At 41.7% G+C, this 18,907-nt stretch overlaps 1 protein-coding gene across 4 annotated transcripts in view; it reads left to right on the forward strand.

Annotated features, from left to right (window-relative positions):
• Positions 1-18,907, forward strand: part of ITPR1 (inositol 1,4,5-trisphosphate receptor type 1) — a 149,165-nt gene that overhangs the window by 27,812 nt on the left and 102,446 nt on the right. For 2 of the 4 annotated variants that reach the window (XM_048488193.1, XM_048488196.1), the window contains 6 exons: positions 1,913-2,041; positions 5,198-5,318; positions 6,739-6,923; positions 7,620-7,768; positions 9,200-9,311; positions 11,143-11,175. In XM_048488193.1, the coding sequence (XP_048344150.1) occupies positions 1,913-2,041; positions 5,198-5,318; positions 6,739-6,923; positions 7,620-7,768; positions 9,200-9,311; positions 11,143-11,175 (729 nt within the window). The remainder of the gene's footprint in view (positions 1-1,912; positions 2,042-5,197; positions 5,319-6,738; positions 6,924-7,619; positions 7,769-9,199; positions 9,312-11,142; positions 11,176-18,907) is intronic. The other 2 variants (XM_048488192.1, XM_048488195.1) reach the window with 1 other exon arrangement.

Here is an 18,907-nt window from a genome sequence, read left to right on the forward strand (position 1 = left end):
TATACTGTATGTGGGGCTACACTTGATATTCCCTTACTGATCCTCTTTCTCACTTGTATTTCATTAATTCTTGTTTGTAGTTGCTTGTTCTTCTTAAATGTATGTATACATTTTTTTAAAAAGCCCATATGTTTTAATGTTTGGAATGTTTGCCACCTTGGAAACCCTAATTTGGGTAGAAGGTAGCATAAAATATTTTAAATAAAAAAATATTCTGATTTTTATTACTTAATATCAGCACAGTTCGCACAATGAGATGAGCGAGGGCTCATTGGAATGAAGAGAGATAAATAAGGAAGAGAGATAAGAATTTAGGGGGAAGAACTGAGGGCAGATTTACCTTGGATCTCAGGCATTTGAGGGTTACAGTCATACTCTTTTTTTCTTGAGGCCAGCACCTCATAATTGGGAGGACATTGCTGCTCTGTACACTGATCTGCCAATTTCCTTTTATAAGGGTGGGAAAGGCTTGTGGCTTTGATTTTGAATGGCATAACTATCTGAGGCTTTCCTCCTAAACTGTAATGCTGGCCTAGATGCCATGGCAACCTTAATTTGTGAACATCAAAATTTGTAATGATAGCTATCTAGCAGTGGTTCCCTAGCAGGAGTCACTGAGTGCATTTGTTTCTTAAGTCTTATGTAGTTTTGGAGGGGTTTAACCCCCACTGTATTTTTAAAGATTTTTCTTCAAACCTTGGGCTTTTCCAGGTTCTCAGAAAGATCTGTGCTGTCTGTTTGTGGCTCTAGCCTCTGGATTTCAGTATTCACAGATAGAATCATGGGCCCATGCTGATATATATTAACTTGCAAGGACTTGGGGGGGGGGGGGATCTCATTTCCTCTCTCCCACTATTTTCTCTTTCCCTCCCTGGAAGTTCTCATAGCTTTTCTTCTTTTCTGGCTTTCTTTACTCCCTTCACCCACGAACCAACCTGTCTTTATTTTCCTGCATCTTCAGCTTTCCCTTCTTCCTTCCCCTTACAGCCTCTTCTCTCCTCTGGCCAAGTTGCACAGTTGCCTAAGTAAGACGCAATTGCATGGTGAATGACCCACAAGGACTTGCAGTGGTTACCTCACTTTCCCCAGTATCCCCTCCTCACACTGTTTCTTATTTCCCTTCTCCATATCCTTACCTATTCCTGCTTCCTTTTCTCCTTTCTACCCACTCACTGACCTACTGTTCTCTGCCCCCCACATTCAGCTATATGTATTATTGATTTACTTCATTTATATCTTGCCTTTCCACACAATGGGAACATAAAGCACTGCACTTCATTCTCCTCTCCCCCATTTGATCATCACAACAACTCTATGAGGTAGATTAGGCTGAAAGTATGTGACTGGCTCAAAGATGCCCAGTGAGTTTTCACAGTCAGGTAGGAATTTGAACCTGGGTCTCCCACATCCTATGTGAAACTTTAACTATGAAACATTAGACTTTTGTGGGGTGACTACTGCTGTTGAACACTAACAAACAGTAAGGCCTGGGTGAGTTATGCAAGCTGTGTGGTGGTTGCTGTCAGACCTGGTCCCAATGAGTTCTCCCTCAAAGGCCAAAACAGCCATGGAAAAGGCCCTAACCCTTCCCACTGCCTTTTCCTTACAGAAACCAAGGCTTCAAGGATAGTGATACTGTTATTATTGCCAGCAACAGCCACTGAGGACATTCATTTGAGGGGTTTACCCTGATGTTTTTTTTGTTAGTGTTCAGATTTTTCTGCAAACCTGGGACTTTTTTCAGGTTTGTGGAAAGATCTGTCTGTCTGTGACCCCAGTCTCTGGATTTAAGTATCCACAGGTAGGGCAATGTTGAGAATTAGCTATATTGATAATATAGTTCTAATAAATTGAATTTGTTAGGGAATTAGGATTTTTGTATAATTTTTAAAACTGTTAAATTGTTTTCCAGGCTTGCAACAATACTAGTGACAGGAAGCATGCTGACTTCATATTAGAGAAGTATGTAACTGAAATAGTGATGAGTATAGTTACGACTTTCTTCAGTTCTCCATTCTCAGACCAGAGCACCACGCTGCAGGTAAGAACCTGGGCGGTAGGAAATATACTTCCACAAACACGTCCTGCTTGAATGTTTGCTCCACCTGTGAACAAGAACTATATCACAGCATGGTAAAATTGAGTTTGCAGATGACAGTTCTTTTTCATAGTGCTTCCAGGTGGCAGCATCTCTCATTTGTTTCTTGGTGAGGCTAAAATGAACAGCATTTCTGTGATGCATTGTAGTGTGTTCCTGTGAAACCGATGGAGTTGTTCATAGGTAACAAGAGATAACAAGCTTGGTGTGTCTGTGTAGAATTTTTCTGCCCTCTTTGGCACATCAAGGCTAAAGCAAGAAGAATCACCCCATGGAACATTTCTCCCCTGCTCAAGCAGATTCTGTGTGTATGTCCTATGACTTCCACAGTCCACTTTGAAGAAAAAAGAACCTGCGTAAGTTAAACAACGATGGGGTGTGCAGTGTGTGCGTGTGAGAGAAATCTGCATTTGACGCGCATCTTACCACTCTAGATGAGCTCTAAGGAAAGCACCTTAGGAGAGGAAGAAGCCTCCATCTTTTCCTCTCTTGTGTAATTATGCACACATGATTGATTTCCTCTTTTTCTTCTGGCAGGGAGCCTTATCAGGCAAACCTCAGTTCCTGTCACAACAACAGCTAATGGCTGAATTCAGTGATGCTGTAATAGTAGAGGTAGTCTTCCAAGCTTCTCTCTCATTAGTACTCTAAATAGTTCTTCTCAGAACTGCAGGAGGGGGCATTTTTTCAACTTCCTCCTCCTCCCTCCTCCTCTTCAAACCTTGAATTCTCTACATTACGCAATGACTGTAGAATTCTAATGCAGTCTAAACAAATGCTTATAGATGGCTATTGAGATTTTGTCCACATGCTGACATTCTATGCAAGGCAAAAAACTGGCAATAAGGCTGAATTTTCATAGAGTGAATGTGCAGAATTGTTTTATGCTGATGTTCAGCTACCCCATATCTCCTACTGAGGATTTCTTGTATATTGAATGATACAGGATGATCCAAGACCTGTTCGTATTCTGTTGGTGGCCCATTCCACACAACACAAATAAAACGTCTTGCAAACATTTTAAAAATAACTGACTGTTTTGACTTTTTTCTCCTGCACAGCACAGGAAAATTAAGTGTTTCACCCCAAAATGGTTCTTTTACCAGCCTTCCCTCCATTAGAGGTTTTACTTTCATTTGCACTGCAGCTCGCACCCGTCATTTTTTGTTCCTTCAAGATTTTATTGCTGCCCTCCATTTGCAGAAGATTCCCATGGAGCTGCTTGCAGCTCATCCACTAGCAATTTCCATTGCGCACAACCCACTGCTTCCTTATTGGGCAAAAGGCCACACATCACTAACAGGGGCAGGAAACTCAAACCCCAAATTCACCCCTGGGACTCCCCCAAAAGGTGCTCTTCTGTCCAGGATCTTAAATTATGCGCTCTGAGGGGGTAGGAGAGCGGCAGAATCGGGGTGGCTGCATTGTTGCCGCTGGTGTAGTGGGGAGTGCAGCCAGACCCCGGGTTATTTTCACCAGTAACCTGCAACAAATGGTGAGTGGGAAAACGACCCATGTTCCTTTCCCTTGCTTTGGTGTTTTTGCTCCTTTAGGTCTCCCCTGCTCCTTCACGGGCATTTCTGTGCAAAAAGTGCAGAAATATAATGCAAAGAACACCAAGGAAAACACTCCATGTATAATGGGCCACAGTCATAGACCAATGATAAAACATGGAATAAAATAGTACAAATTCCATAATGACAAAATAAATAACCATCCAAAGAAACCACTAAAATTATTGACAATTTACATAAAATAAAAAGTAAATATAATTAATCACTGAAACTTAAAAGATATGTGTCATTACCAGTCACAAAGAGGTATTTTCAAGTAGTTCTTCAAACTCAATGGATTTTGTGCAGCGAATAAATTTCCTTAACAGTCTTGGACCTTCGTGCCTACTGATCTGCCTCTCCCAATACATCCCCGTAGAGCACTCCAGACTATGGATACAAACTTACTAGTGATCCCTGGCCCAAAAGACATTCGGCTGGTCTCAGCCAGAGCCAGTGCATTGTGTGCCTTGGTCCCAACCTGATGAAACATTCTGTCCAAGGAGACCCTGCGGGATCTGATGCAGTTCTGCAATGCCTGTAAGATGGAGCTGTTCCACCAGGTGTACAGTCAAGGCAGCAATGGGCTACCATTATAAAGTTGTCTTCCCTCATCTCCCCCCCATCTGCTCCCCCCCCCATATTTTCTACTGCTGTTAGTTTTATTGTGCAGTAAAATAAGGACTAGATGCCATCCGATGGTTGATTTTACTATGCATTTAATTGATTTTAGATTGTATTGAAACATGTTGGAAGCCGTTCTGAGCCCATGCGGGAAAGAATGGCATAGAAGCGTAATGAAAAATAAAAATAAATAAATAAAAGATGTTAAATAAAATAAAACATCTTCTGCTATTGATAGGTGTCACAGCCTGATTTTAATATGGCACATGCATATTATGGCAATGCAGCATATAAACTATATGTTCTGGTTCTGAGAGAGCACAGCAGAGCTCTTGTATTCTCATGTTATTTAATCTATCCATAGTGGGGAAAAATATAGGAAAAAGCAGGGTTAAGATAAACTCTTTCACATTGGTCATTTGATGGATGCTATAGATATAAAAATATAGAGGCATGTTATATATATAGTTTCAGATCATCGTTGAGTCAGTGTAAACTAAGAATGTGCACACAAAAGCAGTTTTCAATTGTGTGATAACTTGTCACTGAGTTTTTGTGCCCCCCCCCCCCCTTTACATTTTGCTAACATGAGAGAGCCATCTGCTGGCTGGTGTTTTAGCTTTCACCCTATCAGCTGTTCCTAAGAACTTAGTCCAATGTCATCTGTGTTTTCCCCTGTTTAGAAACTTTTCTTTAGGACATTCAAGATAAATCCAACTGTGTGATTTCATTTCCATTTTTAAAATATTTGTGATGTACACATATCCTGGAGTTTAAAGCAATGGTGCATTAAAAACTTTAGGCTCTTTAGCAAATGAATTGCTATGTTTGAATAACCTAGTAGCAACAGATCTTTGACTATGGGATGAAGTTTTATGATAATTCTGCTCACTCTCTGAGCCTGTATGTCTGGGCTTTTCAGACTCGACAACCTGTATTTGTACAACTCTTGCAAGGAGTGTTCAGAGTATACCACTGCAACTGGTTAATGCCCAGCCAAAAAGCATCGGTGGAGAGCTGCATTAGAGTACTTTCAGATGTAGGTAAGAAAACCAACTGCATGGATTTTAAACAGATGGGCAAGATTTTTTTGCATATTACAGATCATTACAAACGTTAGTTTCATTTAAATCATTGATATAACATGCTTGCCCAAGGCGTGTGGGGTCTGAATTGTCCTTCACCAAAATGGTTTGAAATGTTGCATAACTAGAATTGCCAGGCTGAGCAGCCCACAAAAAAGGGACATGGGGGGGCATGTGGGGGAGGGTTGTGGGGAGTGTGGACATGAAGGGGTGTGGGATGACAGCAATGTCACTTTCCAGTGAGTGACAAACTCTCATAGAGTCTAGTGGCATTTTTTAAAATTATCTGACCACCACTCTGACCAGTAGTGGCCAATGGTGACAATTGGTGGGAGTCTTCTTGCTGTAGGGCCAGACAGCCCTCTGCATATCTGATATTCTGTTTTTGTTTTTTTAAAGATTTCCTAGTCCTACTTAAATGTCATTTCATACAAAAATACAAGGAGTATACCACATGATATAGGTCTTCCGAGCCAGACAGTTCCGGCAACTGAAAGCAAAGGACTTTTATGCAATCCATATTTTATCTTCCCATGCTTGTCACCAATTTAGAAGATATATAAAATTGTCTGTTGTGACTTGGCTTAGGGTGAATATCGGGGGGAAAAGTGAAAGGTGATGCAGAGCTCACAAGTGCAGGGTGGGTAACACTGCGTTCCTAAGCGTTGGGGCAGGGGGCGTGCATTGTGACTTAGTGGAAGAGGTTCCGCTTTGCATGCAGAACGCCCCAGGTTCAGTCCCTGGCATCTCCAGTTAAAAGGATTAGGCAGGAGGTGATATGAAAGGCTTCTGCCTAAGACCATGGAGAACTGCTGCTAGTCTGAGCAGACAGTACTGACCTTGATGGACCAAGGACTCATAAGTGTTCAACAAGAGATTGCAGCTTTTAAGTCCACTGAAGTTGATGAAGTAGTAAGGGTGTAATTCTGTTTAATATTGCCCTTATTTGTTCATACTACTGAGTAAGTAAGCACTACCTGGCTTGTTCTGACTGATTGAAGCCAGATGACCTCTTTGCTGGGATGGCTGGTTTCTCTGCATATCTGTCCTTTGGCCACAGATGAAGGTGGTACAGTCACTGAATCAAGTAGGTCATAGCCACCTGTAGTCATGAACCCTAACAAAAATTACTTGGGCATGAAAGTAGGACATGAAAGTGTATCAGTATTTATGAGTGAGTCTGGTGACTTCAGGAACATGAAAAATAGAGACAATGATATAATCTCGCTCTACCACTTTTTGCAGTGGTGAAAAACGAAGCCCCCATGACCTAGATTTGTACCTTCTCGTCAATAACAGAGCCTTGGAAGAACTCATTCTGAAAACAATACAAGACATGCTGTTGGGTAAAGGAAACACTGTGCTTTATTTCTTTCAGCAAAGAGCCGAGCGATTGCTATCCCCGTCGACTTGGACAGTCAAGTCAACAACCTGTTCCTGAAATCTCATAACATAGTCCAAAAAACAGCCATGAACTGGAGAATGACAGCAAGGAATGCTGCACGGAGGGACTCCGTGATGGCAGCTTCCAGGGATTACCGAAATATTATTGAAAGATTGCAGGTGAATGTCTGGCCCAATTGGTATTTTCTGGATGTGTTGATACAAACAAGGATAAGTGGGTGAAGCCTATTCAGAAGAGTATACTTTCATTCTGTAGCAGCTGTACCTTATTTTGTACTAGAAACCCCTATTGAAGCTTCACTTTAACGACACTGTATTCTCTGAACATTAGAGCTGCCCAAATGCACCTCCGTGAAGGAAAGTGTTTGTGAAGTGAAACTCCTACTCCACACATGTAAAAGGCAGCACATCAAAACGATGGGCATGATCAGTGGTTACCTGCAATTGTGATTATATCCACAGTACTATGGTGTTGAAACCGCTTCCCTGCCCCCCACCCCAAAGAATAAAACAGGCTTCAATATACATTTTGATGTTGACGTTTGTAAAACGATGTAGTATCCAGAAAACATCTTGCAATATTAGTCCTCAAGCCTGCATATTTTATAACTCCTTTTAATTGCTTCTGATAATGGTAAGATAAGAGTAAATTCTGCAGGGTTGCTGTGGGCTGATTTCTACAAACCTACAATAAGGTAAGATGTAACACACCAATTGTCAGATTGGGTTCTTAGTTGACAAGGTACTTATCAGGTCTTACATTTGCCTTTTGAGATGGTGCGATTGAAGGCTTTGTTCTAGACAGTATTTTTTCCCAAATGTTATTTTTAAAAAATCCATGTGTTTGCAATTCAGGATATAGTGTCAGCTTTGGAAGATCGTTTACGTCCCCTTGTCCAGGCTGAATTATCTGTACTGGTCGATGTCCTTCATCGGCCAGAGTTGCTGTTCCCAGAGAATACCGATGCAAGGAGGAAGTGTGAAAGTGGAGGTTTCATTTGCAAGTGAGTTGTAAACATAGTCTGCCTAGCAAACGTTATGCTATGATGTCACCCCATTGGTCAGTAATGACACAGTGCTTGCACAGGGGACTACTTTGCATTTTTACAAGGAGTGTATACAACTGATGATGCCTGATTCACTTGACTCTTCTTATGTTTGATTCGTTGTGAGTCTTGTGGTGATGCGTGACTCATTTTTTCCCTTGACCATTGTTTTAGTACATTGTATGCTGTGTTAAATCCAGGTTATCAGCAGGGTCTTTATCTTTGGCAAAACTATTAACCACTATCTACACAAATGAGGTTGTTCTTTAATCTAATACTCAGAGATGACAGTTGATGCCTAGAGAAAATTGGAATACATTAGAGTTGTGTCTAAAACATGTTTAGTGTAAGCGTCAAGGACCTTATCTAGATGCACCTCCCAAAGGCCCAAGGGAGTGACTTGTTTTGTGATAACCTAGAAGTAGAGGTTTAGCTCACCTTTCTTTTAGCAGTCCTTAACAGCTTCCAGTCATGTGAGTGTTATCTGGGGACAAGTAAGACAGTGTCCATTCCATCCCCCCATTAAGATTTCTGTCTGCTGCCTTATTAGGCAGAACTAGGTATTGAAAACAGAAGTCCTGTACCTTCTCCTTCTCATGAAAGATATCATTACATTCTACATTTTCCTGTCCCATTTCATGGACTGCTGGCGTTTGTAGGAGTGTGGAAACATGACGGCCAGTAACATCATATCATGTTGCAGAAGGCCATTGCTTTCACATCCTGCATGTGAGCTCCCAAAGGCACCTGGTGGGCCACTGCGAGTAGCAGAATGCTGGACTAGATGGACTCTGGTCTGATTCAGCAGGCTAGTTCTTATGTGTTGTTAGTTAATAGATGTTACAGGTGAAGTAGGGGAGAGAGAAAGGAATGCTGTAATTGGTAGCAGTCATGTATCTCTTGTAACAAGTACTTCTGTCCTGAGTGTATGCTTTTAGACATGCCATAACTACATGGTTTTGTGAGTTTGCTTGTTCCTCACTTCAGAGCAGTTCATGAAGACAGAATTTGGTAACTCTAACACATACATATTTGTATATCCTGAATCAGATTGAAAGTTGACTGTGATTCCAATAATTTCTGGTTCTCATGCTGTGTGCAAGATCTGGTATTGTGTGTGGTGTGCTTGCAAACAGAGCGGTTTTATCATTTACAGTTTTACCTCTGTTATTCCACATTTATGCACCATTTATTTCTTCAGTGCTAGTGCCTTCTAAACAGTAGTACCAAGGACAGTTCTGTTACATATAAAGTAACAGATGCATTTGGCATATGCAACTCTATCACACTCTTTCTTTGGTCTGAGCCTTGAAGTAAATTGCTACAAATGTATTTCCTAACTAAAAATTCTTGTATTGAAACAAACTATGATCAATTCATTGTTTTCAGGTTAATAAAACACACTAAACAACTTCTGGAAGAGAACGAGGAAAAACTTTGTATTAAAGTATTGCAGACACTCAGGGAAATGATGACCAAAGATAGAGGCTATGGAGAGAAGGTACTTTAATTTCCAGTTAATATTTTATCTTTATTCTATGCTGTATTTTATATTTGTAGTGTAGAAGTCCTGGGTCTTTATGTTTCTTATACTGGTACATTTTCTTTTTAAAAGTGTCATCCTTTTTCCAGTATTTTGGACTTAACATTTAGATTACCAATGTATTTACAGGTTTGTTATCACAAGATAATAAATAATTTAAAAATCATAGAAGATTTTATCCAAATGTGTCCTATCCGGAGCTTAACTATGAATTATGCCCTTGATTTCTAGGGCAGTTTCCAGATAGGAACACTTACAGTGCAGTCCAATGCTTGTATAAAATGTATAGCCTTAGGCTTGCAAACAAGCTCTGCTGGAAGTAAACAAAACCTAAAATGAGTGCCTGCGCCAAATTATGAGGAAATACTAGAAGAGTTATGAGGAAATAACTTTAGAGTTATAATTTCAGAGTTCTTCACTGCAGTGGAGAGGTGGAAATTCCTCATTACATATGAACCGAGATCAGAAGCACAAATATTCTGTGTAATTAATTCACTGTTTCTGTTTTGCTGCTCGAAAGGGAAGCATTAATAAGAAAACAATGATAATTTTAAAAGAGGTTCCTCTATTTTGGTACTTTGATTCAGTGTTATTGCATCTTCTTTCCCCTGTTCTGTTAGTTTATATTCAGGAGGAGCTCTTCCTTCCCTCTGAAGCTATCTGTCTATTTCTTTTTACTAGTTCTGAGATTAGATACCTTAAACCGTTCCAGTCTTATGTACCCTGATGCAAACAGTGATTGCAGTCGGTGTATGTAAAGCCAAAGAATATTGCTTCCATATCAAACACAAAATGGGGCTGCTAATTACGTTCCTATTAAAATATAGAATATAAATAAAAACTGAAAACCATGAATGATGTCAGAGGATGATTGTCTTTTAAATTATAACTGGGGGTGATCATAAACTATACTTCTGAAGTACTCCTATATGGGAAAAAGGTGATTTGTTTTCTGAGCACGGAATGGCAACTTAAAAGGAAGGAAGGAAAAGCAAACAAGAGAATGACAGCAAAGAGAGAAATGTTGGTCTCTCAGTGAAATCTTAATCTTTAAATGTGTCATACTGAGTTAGAGGGATCTATTGAGTTGAGAAGAGCCTATTACGCAGGGACTGGTATCTGACAAAGGGCTTTTTTGCTTTTCAAAGCCTAGAAATCTTGTAAGTCTCTAAGGTGCTACTGGTTTTTACCCACAGCAGTTTTAGACCCATCCAGCTCAGTGAATGTAATGGCGATACTAAAACAAAAGTATATTAAAGAGAAGTTTGGTGCAATTAAGGTTGTGGAAGTTTTACTTTGTCTAGGCAGAAGGGAATGTGCATTCTCTCTCTCTCTCTCTCTCTCTCTCTCTCTCTCTCTCTCTCTCTCTCTCGATAGATAGATAGACAGACAGACAGACAGACAGACAGACAGACAGACAGACAGACAGACAGACAGACAGGTAGACAGACAGGTAGACAGACAGGTAGACAGACAGGTAGACAGGTAGATAGGTATAATTTTATAGAAATCTCATGTATGCCAAATGTGTATATGAGACACATTTTTGCTTATTCTGCAATATCTGAAGTTGACATTTGTGTGTTTAAGATGGTGATAAAATGGAACGTACTTTTGCATTGGTGATAAAAGCCATTTGACGATTTTCGGAGTCAATTATCCTATGATCAGAGATAGGCTAGGGCTTAGGATTTTGTATACCAGTACTTTGCTTGTTGGGTTAGTTGTTGCTTTCTCTTATTAATATTTGTTTTCAATTTTCTCTTCTCTTCTGTTTTTCTCTTTCCAGCTGGTTGCACTTGGTCAATTGGATAATGCTGAGGTTTTTCATTTCTTTGTGTATTCAGAATGCTTTCCACGGTGTTACCTTTGTGGTGTTTGTGGTCCTATAGTCTGTCCTGTTGCCTTGCCAATGTTAAGACTTGTGGTTGATGTACATGTGCTAGTAAAGCAGTAGAGTGCAACTTCCAAGGACCTTTGTTGGAAGTTTTTAATGTTTTTCTAAATGTCCTCTTTCGATGCATTTTGTGCTCTTGAAGGGTATGAAGAAATGACTTGCCTGACTCTGCCCCACAGATTAATGTAGAGATGGGCTTAGAAATATGCAGTGAGACTCTGGGTATGTAGGAAATCTACTCCTTAGTCCCATTTTGGACATTATGATGCTAAATAAGCTGATGTGTAGAAGTGTGATCAAGTCCTTTATTTGTCTACATGAACGTTCTGGTGCTCTGAAATCTCTGGATGCATGTATTTAATACACCCCCCCCCCATTATGATTATCTTTTGTCTACATCTCATGATGGGTCCTAACTAGGGAGACAGCTGACAGGCAGAAATACCACAGACCTACTCGATTACTTATTACTTGAAACGTGTTTTCAAAATGAGAAGGGCTAGTCATGATTTTTGGCTTATATTGAATTGCAGATCCTTCCCTCCCTCTTCTCCTGACTCAAACTTTGTAAAAATTTCAGAAGTGGTTTGTGGGGAGGGAGGAGGTCTCCATTTGAATAAAAACCAGCACAAATATCTGTTAAGCATGTTAAATTAGCCATGCAGTTCATTTGATCATGGCAGTGCCTTTCTCTGAAGTTACTGTCTCTCAAAGCAGTGTAAACCAGTATTAACTGTTTTGCTGCATCTTTGGATTAATCCTCCTAGTTCAGAATGCAGTCCTATGCAGTTACTCTAGTCAAAGCCTGTAGATTTCAGTGAGATTAGACTGGAGCATAAGATTACACCGCTGAAGCTGTGAGAAGTTTGGTTTATTATCAATAAGTGAATGGCTAACTGATGGCCCCGAATCTGCCTGTGGAAACACTGCAGGGCCACCCTGGTGGATTTGTCCTCCCCAGGTCACTTGCCCTGGCAGAGAGACGATTCCACCAGTGTGCAGCTGCCACCACCCCGGCATTGGGACATGGTGCCAGATGCAGCCCTAGCACCCCTTCTGCTGCTTCTGGCATAATGGGGGTGGGCCGGAGGCGTGGCCAGGGAGGAGTTGACAGTAGTTGGCTTCCTTCCAGCCATTCACCGCTTTGCCTCAGAGGCCCAGACTTTAGACCACAGGTGTCAAACTCTGGCCGTCCAGGTGTTCATGAACTACAATTCCCATCAGCCCTCGCCAGTATGGCCAATGCTCATGTTGGGAGGGGCTGAGGGGAATTGTAGGCCATGAACATCTGGAGGGCCAGAGTTTGACACCTCTGCTTTAGACTTACAGCACCTAAAAAGGGGCTGTAAATCTGTTAAGCCCAGTGGGGGCTTCTCTGTAGTAGGGTTTGTTTGTTTTTTTGCTTTATAAGCCTCCTCACACTATCAGGAAGCCCCTATGGGAATGGCAGGGTGGTGTGGCCTCTTGAATGGGGCTGTTGAGGGTTTTTTTCTATTAAAGAGTAAGAATAAGGGTCTTCAGAATCAGATGGTACTTGAGCACTCTGCAGATATCACCAGTTTTACTATCTTACTAACGTTCTATATTAATCATCGAAGGAACAGTCCAGAGGCTTATGCTGACCTCATAGCTACTAAGGAGGCATGCCTGTGACCTCCTTAGCTACAGTATATGGATTTAAACTCTCTCTCACACACACTTTCCCCTTTATAATTTGAATGCTGCGCCTACCCCATAAAACAACAGGTGGCAGCACATCCTAAAGTTTGAAGTAGAGAGTCAAATCTCGATCACTACATCTATTTCCTTATAACATTTGTATCCTACTTTTTATTAGTCACCTTGACTAATAAACTGATTGACAGATTATGTGTACTTACGGATATCCTATTACCTTGGAAATTTAGTAGCCAGTTGTAGAATTGGACTGCACATAACATATGGTAACCTATGTGTATAATGTCGTACGTGACTAGCAGATGGAAGCAGTGCTTGAAAAGAGGCAGTGGTGTCTGTTTCTTAGGACTGCTGTCAGCCCACATTGGTAGTTGGTAACCGTTCACAATGAAACAGGAAACAAGGTGGGGACTTTGTTTTCTTCTCTGCTGCCAAAATGAAACTCTTCTTTCCCCATCTCACCCCTGCCAAACCTCTGACCGTTGTAGCCTGCCGTGTTTTGCAGTAAATCAGCCCAAGTGATCTGGCTCAATTTAGAACTTGAGATCTTAATTACAAATAAGAACTTTGTTGGCTGCCTTCAGTGGAAGGATTCCATTCTTCGAGCAGGTGTGTTTATAAATATAGGAAATGAGCCTGGCCTGTTTATTAAAAGTGTCTTCTGGCAGAGGGTTGAATTCTCTGAAAAGTTCTGTAAAGGAGCCACAGTGGTGCCTTTTACGTGAGTTCCAGGGCCAACACCACAAGTCTGTGTGTGTGTGTGTGTGTGTGTGTGTGTGTGTGTGTGTGTGTGTGTGTGTGTGTGTGTGTGTGTGTGTGTGTGTGTGTGTGTGTGTGTGTGTGTGTGTGTGTGTGTGTGTGTGTGTGTGGTTTATTATCGTTAAGCTATCTTCTGACTTTAAGCACGTGCAGCTGCCTTATACGGAGTCAATTCATTGGCCTGTCAGCATCAATATTGTCTCCTGTGGTTGCAGTGCCAGCTCTCTATCACTTCACCTTGAGCCTTTTAAGTAGAGATGTTGAGGGCTGAACCTGGGATCTTCTGCATGAGTAGCAGATGCTCCGCCACTGAGTTATGGTTTCCCTTCTGAGATGTCAGAGGGCTGAAGGGAGTTTCCACCTATTCCTATATATTCAAATAGTTATTTTTTACATGCACGCAAGGATAGGTTGGTATTTCTGTCATGGTATTTCTGTCTGTCCAAGGTGGTGAACATCTAAACATTCTAATGTTTAAAAAATTAAAATAAAAAATAAAGTAATCCTATAAAAACATATACACTCACATGGTACCACAACCTTGTGGGAGGACCAATAGCAGTTACTGAGGATATATCAAACCAAACCAAAACATCTTCACACACTGGTGGAAGAAAACAAGAGAGGGCGACCGTCAAATCTCTGTGTGGAGGGTTTTCCAACGTTTTGGCAGCCTAGCCAAGAAGGCCCTTTCTCGAGTTGCGATTGTTCTAGTCTCAGATGGCAGGGGCACCTGAAACAGGGTGACTAGAGAGGACAGGTAAATTCATATGGAGAAGGTGCTCTGTCAGGTTTCCTAGCCCCGAGCAATGTGAGGCTTTAAAGGTCAGTACTTACACTCTGAATTGAACCTGGAAGAAAATTGGGAGCCTGTGTAGATGGAACAAGTTTGGAGCGATATGGTCCCCGCAATCTACTCCAGTATTCCAAACCAACTGTAGCTTCAAGGTAATATTTAACAGCAGACCCACATAGTGCAGTAATTAATCTAGATGTTACCGGGGCATGCACCGCAGTGGCAAGATTTGATCTACCCAGGAACAGCTGATGTTGGTGAAAGGCACTCCCTATCTACTGCTTATCCCCTGTTTATCCAGTAGGAGGCCTAAGTCAAGCAGTTGCCCCAGCTATAAATATATTCCTTTAGGGGAGTGCTGCCCTATCTAGAACCAGATATATCACAAGTCCTGGGTCAGATGTTCCCTCCTCCAGTAGCACCTACATTTTGTGCTACCTTTTTGTTAGGCCTCACCCATTCCAAAACTCCAAGCACCTCTTACAGCCTCCCTTAGGGCAGTTTCGCACTTGCAGAACAATGCACTTTCAGCAATCAAAGAATTTTACAGAAATGAAATCTCTGCCCCAGCTCCCTGATGGGTGGGCTGTCTGAATTTTCAGCGTCCCTTTCCATAGCTGTAGTTGTGGCATGAACCAGGGCATGTGAGCAAGCTTAAGAGAGAATAATGATGGATTATGTGCAGTAAAGCTGACCCCAGAATAATTAAGCTGTGCTGGTTTCTGCTTTTTCTCTATTTTAACTTATTTTACAGGCCTGTTGTGATCTTTTTAATTCATGAAATTTCTGTGAGAAGACAGAGCAGAAGTAGATGAGAAACTCTCCAACTTAAGTAGTTCTGTTGGGGAAAATGATCAAAATGGAAGAAAATTATCTTAATCAGTCAGACATGACACAAGTGGACTGTTAAACTATGCTGACTATAAGAATTGAGTCAGAGAAGGATTATGGAATATCTTCTTGATATGGTCTCTTCCCCCCCGCCCCCGCCTCAAGTTTGTGTTGAAAAGGACTTCTGTTCTAATTTTGCATTTCTCATGATTCCATTAACTTGTTCCCTGCCCTCACACAAGATAAACCCTGCTAGATCCAGTGACATAGGTATAGATTTTATATGGGGGAGGGTTCGGGGGGCGGGACCACACCCATCCCTGGGGGTGTGGCCATGCCTCTCCAAGGCCAGGGATAGCAGACTCCCCTGCCCCACTCCCCCCACCGGCTGGGTTCGCAGCCAGCAGTCTCTTCTGCCCTCCCATCCAGGCAGAGGCATAGCTAGGGAAAATGGAGCCCTGTGCAAAATCTGAATGTTGGGCCAAAAACTGAAAAAACACTTAAAAAACCAAAAAAACCCCACAAACGAGGGGCGGAGCTTCAGACATGCAATGTGGGAGGGGTTTGAACCTGAGAACCCCCCCTTACCTACGTCCTTGGCTAGATTACACCATTGGTCTGTCTTGTCCATCATCCTGTTTCCCACAGTGGCCAAACATATGCCCCTCACAAGAAGGAGCACAGCCTAAGCTCTTCACCATAGCTGCTTTCTCCAGCAGGGCTAGTTCATCACCCCAGTGATCCAAGCAGTCATTTGGGATGCCAGACTGGCAGGAGGCACCACCTGAGAGAAGGTGGCCGACTTAGCTTAGATCCTCCATACCAAATTCTAGCTCAGACTGCAGATTCCATCTGCATTAAACAAGAGCCCTCTTTTATTCCAGAAAACTGGAGCGCAGGACAGTAAATCTTGCAAGTTCGTTCTGCATTGATGTCCCTGCTGCCTGGCTCCAGCAACCTCCCAAAAAGACCCTCCGTTTTCTGGAGGTTGTGGAGCCTATGGGGGATAGAGTATATATTCTCTTTCAACTGGTACTGCTGCTGCCTGGCTCCTGTGAATGGCAGAACAACTGATATTCAGGGGAATATTTCCTTTATAGTGGTTCCATTTAGCTACTATGACCAGTAATAGCCCTTAATGGATCAGTCCTCCCTGTCTATCTAATCCTGTTTTTAAAAGCTTTCTGTAGTCCCATCATTGGCTGCCCCCAAGTTCTGGTATTTTAGGAGAAAGAGGAAAAGTTTTTCTTCTCCCCTTTCTCTACACCATGCTTAATTTCATAAACCTCTGTCATGTTCCCTTTGTTGTCTTTTTGTTCTGAACTGAGAATGCCCAAACTCTGTAGCCTTTCTTTGTAGAGAAGGTTCTCCAGCCCTTTGATCATTTTGAATGATTTTTAAAAATTGTACTTCAAAATCTTTCCAGTGTCAAAAACGCACACAAAGATAAAAAATTCACCAAAATATGAAGTACGTATTCTCTTAAGACTCCCAGTTTCTTCTGCGAATATCACCGAATATCAACCCCTTGGTCATTTTTGGTTTCTCTTTTTTGAACCTTTCTTAGCTCCTCATTAACATTGTTAAGATAAGGCAACAAGAACAATAGGATGTACTCCAAGTGTAGCCATATTGCTTCAGTAGACTTAAGCTCCTCAAATCCTATGAAAACGTTAAAAGAGCAGAAGAGACAGTTGAATAGATAATTCTTAAACTCTAAAGCTCGCCTGAAGGGGGCGTTCTGGTGATGTGGAATGGAACTGAGAGATGTCCTACTTATCATCTCTCCCCCCCAACCCCCTCCTACATTGCAGTGAACTGCTCTGTTGGGCACCTGCCAACGTTCAAGCAGCAGTTACATAAGAGCAAGGGTTTTTTTTTTTCCTGGAATTTAGGCTCACTGCTGATGTGTGACCTTCAGCAGTAATTGCCAATAAAATGTGGTGGAGCTGTTTACTGTTAGTTCAGTCCAGACTCTGGCTGTCAGTATCCCAGACTATGCTGGCATCTGTATGGCTGCTAAAGGCTTTTCTCTTTTTTTTGTAAAATGCAAATACAACTGCCAAAGCAATAGACAGGAAACTTTGCCAGAAGCTGTAGTAATTCTGTCTTTCTCTCTGTGTGTCTTTGTAAAATTATGTATACTTTATAAATTTCCAGAAAAGAGGCGGATCTGCGTCTCTAAAGGGGTTGAGAGTTAAATGAAGGTATTTTGGGTTGGGAAGAGACCCTCGGGAGAAATATTGTCAAAATTAAAATATAGTTAGTTTAGTTTATTTGCAGCCATTGATCAGCCATGAAGATTAAAACGTATGCATGGGTAATGTGGCATTTGGCTGGGCAGCTAGGATTTTCTAGCCAGGCTCCGTTGATGGGCCTGTCAAAGCACAGACTGAACGTGTGAAGCTTGGCCCATCCCTGCATCTACCCATTTGGTATCTGTTTAAAAACACAGAAGACAAGGTGGTAAAATGTGGGGAAAGAAGGGGGAAGAGGGAAGCATCCCAAGCCCAGATATAATTATGGTTGCATTACCACACATCTCCAGCTCTTAGTTGGCTGCTCTTGTTGAAGAAGGATCAGCCTCATGGTATTGGTATTTTCTGCCCATTCTTCACACAGGACACTTGCTGTTTGGTAACTGCTTAGGCAAGAGGGTCAGGTAATTTGTTTTGATGGCAAAATGGGTGTGTTCGCCTGTCTTCCCCTCTCCTGATCAGTACTTGGCCATGAGGAAAAGAAGAGTTGGTTTTTATGCCCCACTTTTCTCTACTTTTAACATGCCTCAAAGAGGCTTGCAACCTTCTCTTCCCTGCCATGCAACAGACACCTTGTGAGGTAGGTGGGGCTGAGAGAGTTCTGGGAGAACTGTGACTAGCCCAAGGCTACTCAACAGGCTTCAAGTGGAAGAATGGGGACACTAGCCCGGTTCTCCAGATTAGAGTTCATGACTTTTAACCACTCTACCACACTGGTGAAGAAAGGGATAATCCCCTCTAAAATCCTGATTTCGCCCCTCTGACATACGATATCTCCTGAGGCTCTGAGCCTATCTTTAGACCTGCATTCAGAACAAGATGTAAGATTGTTAATTCAAAGAATTTTTACCTTTTGCATCCATTTGGTACAGCATCAGGGAGATGACTCAGTGAAGTTCATTACATAGCCAGAGCTGTGAAGTGAATAAAGACAGGACTCTTCCCTTTACCACAACTATAGGCATACAATCTCTGTTGAGATGAGGTGATGGCACTAATCTAACGTTTTACTTAGATCTTATGTTCTTTGAAGAGAAACATTGTCAAATCAGCTTGCTGGGGCTGGTTTTAAATTCATACTGAAGATTTATTTATTTGGTTTTTTCAGAGGAGGACAACTAACAAACCAAATAAAAGGAACCTCAGTGAATCCTAGGCATAATTACAGCCTTCAGAGTTCAATGACTTTGATGGATTTAGAAAGATGTAACTTTGCTTAGGAAGGCACTGTTAGTCTCACAGTGCTGTGCATCAGATCTGCTTCTCTTAGTGTCTAAGATATTTCAAATACGGGAGGTTGATTTTCATTAATTCTAACTCCTAATAACTTGCTTGG

Source organism: Sphaerodactylus townsendi, linkage group LG03 (assembly GCF_021028975.2).
Source record: "Sphaerodactylus townsendi isolate TG3544 linkage group LG03, MPM_Stown_v2.3, whole genome shotgun sequence".
Taxonomy (NCBI): Eukaryota; Metazoa; Chordata; class Lepidosauria; order Squamata; family Sphaerodactylidae; genus Sphaerodactylus; species Sphaerodactylus townsendi.